The sequence below is a fragment of the Pristiophorus japonicus genome, chromosome 12, assembly GCF_044704955.1.
Source record: "Pristiophorus japonicus isolate sPriJap1 chromosome 12, sPriJap1.hap1, whole genome shotgun sequence".
NCBI classification, from domain to species: domain Eukaryota; kingdom Metazoa; phylum Chordata; class Chondrichthyes; family Pristiophoridae; genus Pristiophorus; species Pristiophorus japonicus.
Window position 1 is genome coordinate 15,408,008 of NC_091988.1, and position 12,802 is coordinate 15,420,809.

The 12,802-nt window shown below is 42.2% G+C and overlaps 1 protein-coding gene and 2 pseudogenes across 6 annotated transcripts in view; all 3 read left to right on the forward strand.

The window, feature by feature from the left end:
* The window catches only part of eogt (EGF domain-specific O-linked N-acetylglucosamine (GlcNAc) transferase), a 102,417-nt gene that overhangs the window by 77,089 nt on the left and 12,526 nt on the right, over positions 1–12,802 (forward strand). For all 6 annotated transcript variants that reach the window (XM_070894659.1, XM_070894658.1, XM_070894656.1 and 3 more), the window contains exons 12-14: positions 285–374; positions 952–1,020; positions 3,907–3,962. In XM_070894659.1, coding sequence (XP_070750760.1) covers positions 285–374; positions 952–1,020; positions 3,907–3,962 — 215 coding nt within the window. The remainder of the gene's footprint in view (positions 1–284; positions 375–951; positions 1,021–3,906; positions 3,963–12,802) is intronic.
* Positions 7,359–7,596, forward strand: LOC139277758 (U2 spliceosomal RNA; annotated as a pseudogene).
* LOC139277725 (U2 spliceosomal RNA) lies at positions 7,686–7,854 on the forward strand (annotated as a pseudogene).

Genomic DNA, 12,802 nt, shown 5'->3' on the forward strand with positions numbered 1-12,802 from the left:
GCATATTGAGAGAGCACTCATTACTAAGTAACAACTTATGCACTTTACAGTAACTATTGGCACTTGTCATCTTATCGTGGTAACATATAGCATTATTTTCACCAAGTCACACATAGAACTTCAACCATTTGGAATTCTTTCAAGCAGGCTGCCTCAGGCACATGAAACCTGATTGATGAAATATATGTTGAGAATATTTGCTGTGCTTTTGTGTAACATTTATCTATTAGGCGATTGGTCATGTATAACACCGCACTAATGCTTTCTTTGCTTGTACATTACAGGTGCCTGACTGCTTTAGCACAGGACTGTTCAGAGCATTTTCACAGCATGTCCTCTTTAGGTTAAATATTACACAAGATAATATTACACTGGTACGTGTCTTATTATAAAGTGCTCCATAACCCCATCCATTTGGCAAAATCCCCCCTTTCCCTCAACAACTATCTGTCCCACCTGTGACGGGGACTGTGGTTCTCGTATTGGACTGTTCAGCCACCTAAGGACATTTTAAGAGTGGAAGCAAGTCTTCCTCGATTCCGAGGGACTGCCTATGATGATGATGCTATAGAGTGGTACAAGGTTAATTTCCACCCGTGGCCAGTTCTTAGGGAATTGTAGGACAGTAGTGGTTAAGGCTCTCCATCAAATCATAGTGATTAAAATGTAAAAGTAAAAGTCAACACATTTTCCCAGTGGTTGGTTAAAGGTTGACCAAGGTCAGCAGCCTAGCTGCTTGGGTGCAGAATGTCATGGAGATGATGGGAAACCTGGGAAGCAAAAATGTGGAGGAAGGTAAAGGGAAAAACTCTTTAAGAATGATTGAATAGATTTGATTTGTTGCCCCTAGATAATTTTGTTTATGAAGTTCTAAATGATATTTTATAAGATATATTTTAACATTGGGAAATCTTTCTTTATGCTTAATAAATCTATCTTTCTTTTCTCAAGATTGGGAGAATTCGTGTTACACTTCTGGTTCGCAGTACTAAATATCGCAGAATTTTAAATCAGGATGAGGTAGGTAGTAAAAGGGAGCAATTTTTTGTCTAAGATATATACCGGTGACTACAAAATCTTGCTGTAGTTATCTGTTAATGGACTACCAATTTATTGATTTTAGGTGAAGTATCCATTTTTGAAACGTTTTGCAGTCTTTCATTGAAACAAAAAGAATCTGTTTGCTGCTCAGTGACTAACTGCATCATCGAGTGTGGTAGTGAGCCATATAGATCAGGTTCACAAGGTAGGTTCAAATGAAAAGGCCTTTTAGCCAATTTCATTATCCTTCCAGAATGCAACCCTCCTATCTTCCGGTTTACAACATCTAGCTGTTTCTCAGATAAATCTAGTGCCGTCGCCTCAACCACCCTTTCCTGATAACCAATTCTAGCTGAATATCACCCTCTGAAACACTTCCTGATACCCGTCATAAAATTGTCCTTCAAATTGTCCCTCAATCTGTGTCCTCTAGTCCTGATGCCCTGCATTGTTTTAGGTTTAATTTCTCTATCTCGATAACAGTTTTGTGTACCTCTACAAGATTACCTCGGAGATTTTTCTTTTAAGAGTGAGAAGTCTTACCATATCAAACGGGCTCTGACGAAGGCTCATAAGACCTGAAATGTTAACTCTACCTTCCTTTCTTCACAGATGCTGCCTGACCTGCTCAATATTTCCAGCATTTTCTGTTTTTAATTCCTTGCATTAATGATTCACTTTGCTCTCCTTGCACTGCCTCTAGTGCCTGGATGGCCTTCTGGTGATGTGGCAGCCAAACTGTATGCAGTACTCAAGTTGCGGCTTGGCTAGAGTACCACACAGTTTGAGCATGACCTCCAAAGATTTGAACTCAACTGATTTAGTATTAAAACCGAGGATCCAGTATAATTTGCGGTGTCCCCTAGCTTGGTGTCATCTGCAAATTTAACTATCTTGCATTGAGATTGTAACTCCAGGCCAATTATTTATGCCACACATCAGAGGGGTCCAACACAGATATCTCACCCAATATCCTCCAGTTGCAGTCTAAATACTCTTTTCATTACTCCTTTTCCCCCTTTTAATTAGTTACCAATTAATGTCTGTCTTACCACTGAAACTCTCTGACCATAGATACTTTATAAAAGTCCTTTTGGAAGTCAGCTACACTACATAATGGGGGAGGGGGTCCCACTCTCAATTTAAGATGACTACCTCAAAGAAAAAATAATTGAAGTTGGTCAGCAAAAATCTGCCTCTTCTAAACAAGTGTTGCCTGTCATTATTGAATTTTCATGCAGTTGCAGCTCCATTTTGTTTCTGATTATTGAATGCATTAATTTTCCGATTATTGAGGTGAGACTAATGGCTCTGTAGTTGTCAGATATGGCCTTGTTTACTATTCTTGCATTTTCTTCTGTTTCCTCCCATTCATTGCCTCCTTCAAAATGCCTATAATTGCCTCACAACTCTCTTTGTACTGAGTTGGCTGGTCTCAGTCACGGCCATTGGTCAAGCGAGTGAGGGAAATAATAATTCAAGTTTCTCACTCCTAATTGCTATCCAGCAACTGGTGAAAAATGAGTATATGTGTGGATCTCAGGTGGGAGGAAGAGTGGGCTTGACAGTGATGTTGTTCACAGTTAAATATTCTGTTGATGCACATTGTCTAAGCTCATGCGAGGAATATTCACATTGGCAAAATACAGAAGGATTGTAATGTCTGGAACAATACCCAGCATGATTCAACGCCTTGGGGAGAGGAGAAGATTTAGAAAAACAAACAAAAAAAACTATCCTGCTTCCACAACTTACTTTACATCTATATATATAAAAAATCTTGCTTCTTTGTGCACTTCTTGTCAACTTTGTCCATTATAAATTCCTATGTCCACATTTATAATGGAAGCCGTCCATGTAAACTTGCCATGCTGTAACTTTACCCTCCTGCCAGTGTTGCCGCTGGCAGGAGGGGCCCAGGAGAGGCGAGAGTTCGGGGCCCAGAAGAAGTGAGGGCCCAGAGGCAGCACGGGCCAGCCCACACAGCGATATGTGTGCGCACTAGATCCGTGCAGCTGGGCTGGTCTCCGGTCGTCTTGGTTAATCTTTGCCACTGGACCAAGACCTAGCTCGGCCAAGCCCGTGTGGTGGCTAGTGTGCAACGGCCACCACACATTAAAAAAATCCACGCATAGGCATCTTCCACCCTTCAAGATGTAGTTCGGGACCTGGAATATTAGATCCTTCATTGAAACACCTGCGAACTCATTCCTTTTTGGCATGGAAGCAAGTCATCCTCGATATGAGGGACCGCCTATGGTGATGATGTCCGACCTTGGTTTTGTATCTCATGGCTCACCAGCCTATACTGCAGAGAAACTCTTGTGTTCCAATGCAACTCTACTTCCTAAATTGCTGTAAGTTTTGTTATTTAGCAACAATAATATAAAAGCAAAGTATATAAAAATAAGGAAAAAATGCATGCATTTAAAATGGAGACTGAATTATGCTGGTCCAATTATCTTCCACCCTCGAATGCTTCTACGTATGAGGGCGACGCTTGGTGTTAACTCCCTATGTGCAACACCATGGGGAGTAAACTAATTACATAAAATATATTAAAAGTCTTGTGTATAATGTGCATTTCCTGTGTGGCCCACTACTGTATTATTTTCCCTGTCACACTTTGTTGATGACATCTCATTGTTATAAAACTGCGTATCCTTCACCTTATCACAAGCAATATCATGGGAGATGTGCTCATTATATAATAATGGCTGTGTTTAATTTTTGAAGACCATGCACTGTATTAAATATTTTATTGCTCATAAATTATAGAAAGCTTTTTGTTAACTAGTTTTCAAATTATATTGAAAGCTCATTAAACTGCTAAATACATAGCAAATATTTTAACTTTGTCCTCAGCTGGTGCAAGCACTGAAGACAGTAACTATATTTGATGTCAGAGTGGTGGATTACAAGTAAGTGTTAAACATCATACAACTTAGGGGTGGGGGCAGGGGTGCTAACATTTCCTTCTCAATGAAGAAGGGAAAATGTTTGTTTTTCTCTGTAATTAACTCACTAAAATTACATTCACAGAATTTGCACTTTACAAAGCCACGCTTCTCTGCAATTTGGTTAGCTCAACATTTTATAGAGAAATTGATTCCCATTGTATCCAAAAGTGGGAATTTTGGTCCTCTGCTATTTATATGTTTTGTTAACTTTTTGGAGGTAGAATTACTTAGTGCCCAGGCACTGCCTCAGACGGGGGTTAAAATTGTTCTCTCTTTTTAACATACTCATAGGAATACCCAGCTTTACTTATTGTGCTTCCTGGAAGCTCGGGTGCATTAGAAAAATACAACTTAATGGCCAGTCAGGAAAGTGCTTGCACCAATGCTACTGAACTAGTTGTACAATCACTGAGCCGAATAAATAGCATGTCGTGCCTAAAGTCTTGAGAGAGAGCATAGATGGCAAATTTATGGACCAAGATCTGCAGGTCATGAGTGCACAGAAAAGTGCTCTTTATAGAGAGGAGGGGTAAACCACTGACCCCCAGAGGTGAAGCAAGCCTAGAGGCCAGGACACAGGAGGTCAGTGCGGAGATCTGTACCAGGAGAGTTTGGAAGGATATTTTGAAGAAGCCATCAGACTTTAAAAAAAAATTCAAGTGAGAAATGCGAGTGATTGTGAATAAATGTAGCTTACTATATATGGAGGCTAAAATATATGTAAGTAGTTACTGATACCAATCAAAGTAAGTTATTGGTGTCAGACAAGTTTGCTTAAGTACCTCAGTATACAAATATGTTTATAAGAACATAAGAAATAGGAGCAGGAGTCGGCCATATGGCTCCTCGAGCCTGTTCCACCATTTAATAAGATCATGGCTGATCCGATCATGGGACTCAGCTCCGCTTCCCTGCCCGCTCCAGCAAATGCAACACAAAGGGAAGTGATGAGCATGGTTTATGTTCTGGCATTGCAACATCAGAAGCACACAGCACAAAATATTTGCTCCTTTAATGCAAATTTCCATCTTCCCATGGAAAAAGACCACCTTCAACAGAAGGCAAAAAGTGCAACCTGGAGGAGGGACTCAGAAGTCCAAATCTCTTACTTCCATCATCTAGAAAGCTGTACAATTGTGGCTGGAGGAGAGGTTTCATAAGCCCTGTTGTTTGTGCTGTGAAATGTGCCATTTATGTTTCTGTAGCAAGAACAACATGCCAGATTATGCACATTAAATTATCACGTACACTTTTCTTGTTACAGATACACAACAATTCTAGGAGCAGCAAACCACGTCTTCTCATCCCAACACTCAATAGCATCTCTACTGCAAGCATTCACCAGCTCAGAGAGGCATAGTCAAAGGGTTTTAGTGATTTGGAAGAAGAGGTGGTGACTGGGGAAAGAGTGCTTGCAGTTGACATTGACACGGGTTCTGTTGTGTCACTTTGTGATTCTACTTCGGAAGCATGAATGGGTATACTGCTCACTTGCATCCTTGCAGGACACAATTTAAGCAGTTGGTACAATTTAAGTAGTTGTTTTCTGCTTACTGGCTTTGAGCAGTATCAGCAGGGGACACATCAGCAATGCAAGCAGAAAGCATAGTTTTAGTATTACTTGCATGCACTGCTGTCGAAGACTCTGTGTCCAAAATTTAGGGCGCAATAATAACTGGCATCAAATCCAAGATGTAATAATGGCTGGCTTCATTGTCTGAGGCTGGACCAGACCGTTCACAACCTTGGTGCCATATTTGGCCCTGAGATGAGCTTCCAACCACACATCCGCTCCATCAGCAAGACTGCCTACTCCACCTCCATAACGTTGCCCACCTTCACCCTGGCCTCAGCTCATCTGATGAAACCCTTATTCATACCTTTGTTACCTCTAGACACGACTATTCCAATACTCTCTTGTCTGGTCTCTCCTCTTCCACCCTCCATAACCTTGAATTAATCCTATGCTCTGCTGCCCATTTCCTAACACTCACCTAGTCCTGTTCACCCATCACCCCTGTGCTCGTTGATCTACATTGGCTCCCGGTCCAGCATTGCCTCAATTTTAAAATTCTCATCCTTGTTTGCAAATCCCTCCATGGTCTTGTCCGCCCCCCACCATCTCCTTCAGCTCGACAACCAATGTTCCCTGCAATTCTTTTTTGGGGGAGAGACTCTTTTAAGTGGCTGCGGGGCCTGTTCAAATGTTCGTGCATGTGCAGTTATTCCAATTGAAAAGCCGCTGAGCGGCCTGTATGGTTGCTGCAGGTCGCCGTGCGGCCGCACAACTCAAAAGGAACATTTCCTATAACCCTCTGAGATCTCTGCACTCCTCCAATTCTGGCCTCTTGCACAACCCCAATTTTAATTGCGGGCATGTCTTCAGATGCCTGGTCCCTAGGCTCTGGAATTCCCTTCCTAAGCTTCTCCACCACTCTACCTCTCTCTCCTCCTTTAAGATGCTCCTTAAAACCTATTTGGTCACCTATTCTAACATCTCCTTATATGGCTCAGTGTCAAATTTAGTTTGATAACGCACCTTGGAATGATTTGCTAAATTAAAAGGCACTATATCAATTCAAGTTGTTGTTTTTGTTGAAACAAGCGTGAGAGATTCAGAGTCCTCGTGGCACTGCAATGCTCTGTACTCAGAGAGCAGTGGTTGACATGTAGATTGGACCGCCAACAGGCATATACAGCAAGAAGCACAGCAACAAGTGGGAGCTCTCAAGTCACTGACAACCCCTTGCCTGCAGCTGCCTTTGTTGCAAGTAAACAACCTGAAAGCAAGCAAGCCCCAGTAGGAACAGCACAGGCCATCTCACAGGAAGCCTCCATACCTACTCCTTCCAGCAGGGTATGTGTAAGAAAGCTGGGTTTTGGTATCCTGACAAATATATATATATATATATTTTTTTTTATGCCGAGGAAACAGACGAATCCTTAATTCTCTCCTTTAACTCCTTACTAAGGAACCGTCTGGGGTTTTATCCAACAACCCAGGTCTAGAGACAAATGGTGCCTGACTCAGCTCGGCTAACTATCGAACCTTAATTTAATTTACCAACCCTTGATTAGGTTACCTTTAAGCTGCTGACTGAGTGAATTAACTCTTTCTTGATGAACCAACAAGGAAGAAGCTAGACCACAAGTCATTCATTAAACACTATTTGTTGGCCACAATTCACAGCTTACACTTAAAATTTGGTAAACGAACGCTTAATAGAAGCGCATAAGTGTGACCAACATTACCTAACAGTTGAGTAGTAAATCATTAATGGACAATGCTGCTCCACAGAATGAGTAGCAAATGTTACACAGGCAATTCACTGTATCAATGGACGGGGGTCATTAATTATCACTTCTCGGCCTTTTGGCTAAGATCATGCGTAACTGACCTGACAGGCGAGTAACCATGACCCCAACGTGGTTCTCCCTGGATCAGGAAGGTGGTTCTCCTATGCTTTTTGGTAATAGGAGGTGGGTGGGGTGGCTTGACCCATCCACCTCCACGGAGGTGTGTGGGGGGCCTGACCCATCCACCTCCATGGCACGAACCTGGTATTGCAGTACTTCCAGGAACGGTGCAGTGGCTCTAGGCCTTTTGACTAAGAGCATTGGCGCAGAGTGATCCTTGATGTGTGCAAGGTGACCTCTGGCGTTTGTGATTTGACAAAGAATTGGAAAGATTGGCAACGAATTAAAAAAAAAATCTGTTCTTATCAGTTTAATATCCCCTATGGGGACATGATATTGAATTGATTTTTGGACAGGGAGCTGGATCAGGGGCTTGCCCCGTCCACTCCATGCACCGACCTGGTATTGCAATATTTCCAGGAACGGTGCAACTTCGCCTCTCGGCCTTTTGGCCTAAGATCAAATGTATTGGCGCAAAGTGATCTTTGGCGTTAGAGTTGATCTGGAAAGAAATTGGATTTTAAAAAAAATTAAAATTAAAAAAAAATTAATTAACTATAGATGAGGCCAGAATGTGAGGTTACACATTGGGAACATTACTATAAGAGTAATTCCTTAGATAGCTGACAAGTTAACAGCTTTGAACAGCCAGTTTGCTTTGAACAGCTAGTCAATCAAATAGTTCAAGAACTGGCTGGTACAGCCTAACAAGCTAATTCGGTCTTTTACTCTTAATACAAAAGCAAAGTACTGCAGATGCTGGAAATCTGAAATAAAAACAGTAAATGCTGGAAAAACTCAGCAGGTCAGGCATGGAGAGAGAACCAGAGTTAACATTTCAGGTCGATGACCTTTCGTAAGAACTGGAAATAGTTAGAGATGTAGCAGATTTTAAGCAAGTGCAGGGGCAGGGAAATGGGGGAGGGGAAGAAAGAACAAAAGGGAAGGTCTGTGATAGGGTGAAAGGCAGAAGAGATTAAATGACAAAAAAGTATGATAGTACAAAGCAAAAGTAGATGGTAATGGGACAAGTAAAAAAAACAAAAGATAAGTCTAAAAGAGGTGTAAATGGGAATGGCAGAATCCTCAACAGCTGCCATCTGGAAAAATAGAGGCAGAGATAACCGTCTGAATATTTTCTGAACTGGATGTTGAGTCCAGAAGGCTGTAAAGTGCCTAATCGAAAGATGAGGTGCTGTTCCTCAAGCTAGCGTTGAGCTTCGCTGGAACAGTGCAGGAGGCCGAGGGTAGAAAGGTCAGGGTGGGAGTGGAGCGGGGAATTAAAGTGACAGGCGACCGGAAGCTCAGGGTCACGCTTCCGGACTGAACAGTGGTGTTCCGCAAAGCTGTCACCTAATCTATGTTTGGTCTCCCCAGTGTAGAGGAGACAACATTGTGAGCAGCGAATACAGTATACTAAATTGCCAAAAGTACAAGTAAATCACTGTTTCACCTGGAAAGGGGTGTTTGGGGTTCTGGACAGTGGGAAGGGAGGAGGTAAAAGGGCAGGTGTTGCATCTCCTGCGCTTGCACAGGAAGGTGCCGTGGGAAGGGGAGGGATTGTTAGGGGTGATTGAGGAGTGGACCACAATATCGCAGAGGGAGTGGTCCCTTTGGAATGCTAAAAAGGGAGTGGAAGATGTGTTTGGTGGTGGGATCACGCTAAAGATGGCGGAGGATGATCTGTTGAATGTGAAGGTTGGTGGGGTGAAAGGTGAGGGAAAGGGGAACCCTATCGTGGTTCTTGGATGGAAGGGGAAGGGGTGAAAGCAACAGGGAGGTGTCCCCACATTTACTTAACCAATCGGTATGACATTGGTCCCAGAAGGTCTCACCCCCTTCTGAGAATCAGATCTCAAATCTCGACTTCTGTGGCTGTCATTGAATCACTGAAGCATGACACAACAGACTTTGTCCCCCTCCCCTGCCACTGATCTTGCATGTCTAAATAGTTTTTTTTCGTACAGATGAGGAGAAGTGACATCTTTATCTTCCATTAGGTGTTGACTAAGTGGTCTGAGTTAGGGATAATGGATCCTCATACTAGTAAGGAATGCCTGTAGCATAAACACGGTCCTTTCTGGGGTCATTACTGAGGACCTTTTAGGCTTTAATTGCTTTATGGCATTTAACTCAGAAGATATATCCTAATAAAACTTACTACAGTTACGTTGCACTTTGTGTATGTTAGCTCTAAGACATGGAATCATTTCATCTCCTTAGTTAGGTCTTCCCTCCTCTCCCCATCAACATGAACCTGCTGGTTTGGTGAATGGGATGGACACAGTCGATTCAGCTCCTTGATTGTCATTCTAGGAAGGGCCTTTCAACTAGTCAATTCCTTTTTTTCCAAAGACGGCATAGCCATCACACAGCTTCAAAAACATACAGGCCCTGAATTTTCAGCCCCTACGGCTGCATATGAGGTGCACCTGCGCCCATAGGGCCCCCTCAAGTTCCGGGTTTAGGCATGCGAAGCGCATGCGCCGAAACCCGGAACTTGCGATCTGTCGCACGCATCCGGAAGTAAAGGGTCTCTGCGGGCGGAGAGTTAGGCTATTTGCCCAGCGAATGCCCTTGAAATTCTTACTACTTCTTAGGCCTGCTTTTGTCAGCATAAAACTTTTAAAGGACAGAAAAATAAAATTTTAAAAATAATTTAAATATTTAAAATCCTGTAAATAAGGTCAGTTTACTTTTTAGACCCTTTAAAATATGTACATTTTTCAAAAAATTACATTTTTGTTTTAAATAATTAATTAAAGTCCATTTTGATTTAAAATGTGATATTTAAAAAAAAAAAATTATTTTAAGTGTGTGTTTTTGGGTGCATTCCCATTCATACTTATAGTGATTCCATACAGAATCACTAAGTATGAATGGGAATATCCCTACTTGGATTGGTTGGGCCGGCCCAGGTGATCCCACAGACGCGTACAAAGCGCCCAAGTCCCTGGAGGACTAGAAGTTTCCAAACCTCCTGGACCACCAGTTAGATTTGTAGAAATTTTTCAGGTCGGAGACACCCGTGGGAAGCCTCCGACCGCAATTTCTGGGCCACAGTATGGGAAGCCTGTGGGAAAATCTTGGTCAAGATTGCACTGTGTATGGCCAATTGACCAACTTTGAAATGTTGTAGCTATCTACCAGGCTAACTGTCAATTTGTAAGTTTTCTAATATATAACTTCCCTGCTATAATATCTTTCTAGAACGCTCTGTAAGCTTAGTTTAAAAAAAATATTGTTGGATCTTTTAATATTCTCAAAAATGTAAAGCTTTCATCATTAAATGAGCCAGTGTTCTAAAGTTTAATTGAATTTCTTAAAACTTACTATTCTATATTTGTTTTCAGTTTTGAAAAATCAGCTTGTTCAATTTAAAAAAAAATAAAACATGAAATTGACAGATAAATTAATTTGTTTGGAGTGTACTGCGATATAGCTCTTTGTGATCACAGCATCAAAATGTACTGTATTTCATTGTATTATACTTTTATGATTTTCATTCTCCAAAAAAGCCCTGTAATGTTATCCATACTGGAATCACAATTAGCTTTTCAATCAGAATCCCTTAAACAAAATGTTTTATGCTTTTTTTCAGCCTAACTTCACTTTGCAAGTGCAATTTCACACCAAATATAGTATCTTATTTATCATTCCATTCACCTTAATCTTCTCAAAACGCATGCAGCTTTGATGTATCTGGATGTATATTGAAATTATTGGACATACACTGAACTATCATTTTCACAGAAATCCAAATAAAATCGGAACAGTAGATTGTTTTGAAGCTAAATAGTATACCATTATAGAGAATGTTGTGCTGAATAAAATTCATAGCTTTATTTTGTTTGAAATTAACTTTGAAAAGTTCTTCATAAAGACTGGCAATTGGTAGTGTTTGGTGTTTTGTGCTTTAGCATTAGACACCTTGGCTGCGATTTCGCCAAAAGTGGTGAGACCGGTGCGGCTGGCATTGGTGGCTTGTGGGGAACGCGCTCCCGGCTCCATCCCGCCCTCTCAACACAATTTTACTTTGATTGGGCTTGTTAAGCCCTCCCTGCAAGGTTCCCAGCCAATTAAAAGGAAGCGGATCTGAAGACTTTATCTGATGAGGTGTCATCAGCCGGTTTCCTTGAAGGGACCATGGGCAACTTTTTTTTAAAGTTAGTCTGTCAGTGTTCTACAGCATTGAGGTGTTGCAAACACTGACAAGCACTGCACAAAGGTGCACGGCTTCACCCAGGCTCTCCCATGACTCCCTCCAGATGCTTATGGAGGGAGTCACAGCACATAGGGAGGTTCTCTTCCCTTTAAATGGACGGAAGAGACCTCCCCAGACAACCAACGCAGCCTGGTTGCACACTGCACAGGAAGCAACAAGCAGGGATGTCAGGAGGACCAGGCTGCAGTGGCGCAAACCTTTCAATGATCTCAGTAGATCACGGAACGTTACCGCAAAGCCACACTCGATCTCATCCTGCTGTGCCACTCATCACCTCCCCATCACTCTGCCTTCCCTAACCTACTCCTGCACATCCTTACTTACACCAACTTACCTTGCAACTCCACCCATCCCTCTCTATCTACATTATCACATCCCTATCTCATTCGTCACCCCTCACACTCATCCTCATCCTTGCCCAATCATAGCAACTAACACACAAGAGTAGGCACTTGGGTGTTTTAACTAATGTTCATGTAGAGTTTTTGCTAATGTGTTGTCAAACATTGAAATCTTTATTTTGAACACTTTGTGTTCTTGGACAGATATGTGTGCACCTTTTGGAAGTGGCTTAGTGAGTTGTAGTGAATGCTCAGACATAAGGATAACCTGCACAATGGTGATGAGTATGAAAGGAATGGCTTGGGTATTGCAGGGATGTTTTATGGTGCTGGTGTGGGGTGGTGCCAACCTGCCGCATCATCTGAAGTAAATGTGGCCATGGTGAGGCCATCGTTGGCCTCCCGGGCAGCAATGTGGTCAGGTGCTGATGTCCTGTGCAGCATCAGGTGATTGCAGAGAAGGTTGTTGTTGTTGTTGGTGACGCTGGTGTGTTTATTGATGTTGGTATTGGGGCTGATTGTGGTGGGATTCTGAGGACCAAGATGAAATATTTTCAAGGGCACCAATGCTGCTGGAATAGATGGCAGGTGAGGTTGAGATGACAGAAGCGATCTGTCAATGGTGAGCGAGTTTGCTCCAAGAAGGTGACAGTGAATAGAGTTCACTGCAAACACTTCCAAACTGCATACTGAAGGCTTCAGCTTCTGAAATTGGAAAGTGGACAGCTGTAAAATGGTAGCTTTTATGCCACTTCTGCAGCTGTCAACTAGCCAAAGCAGTGGAGAGTCACTGAGAACCCAACACACTTACCTGGTGT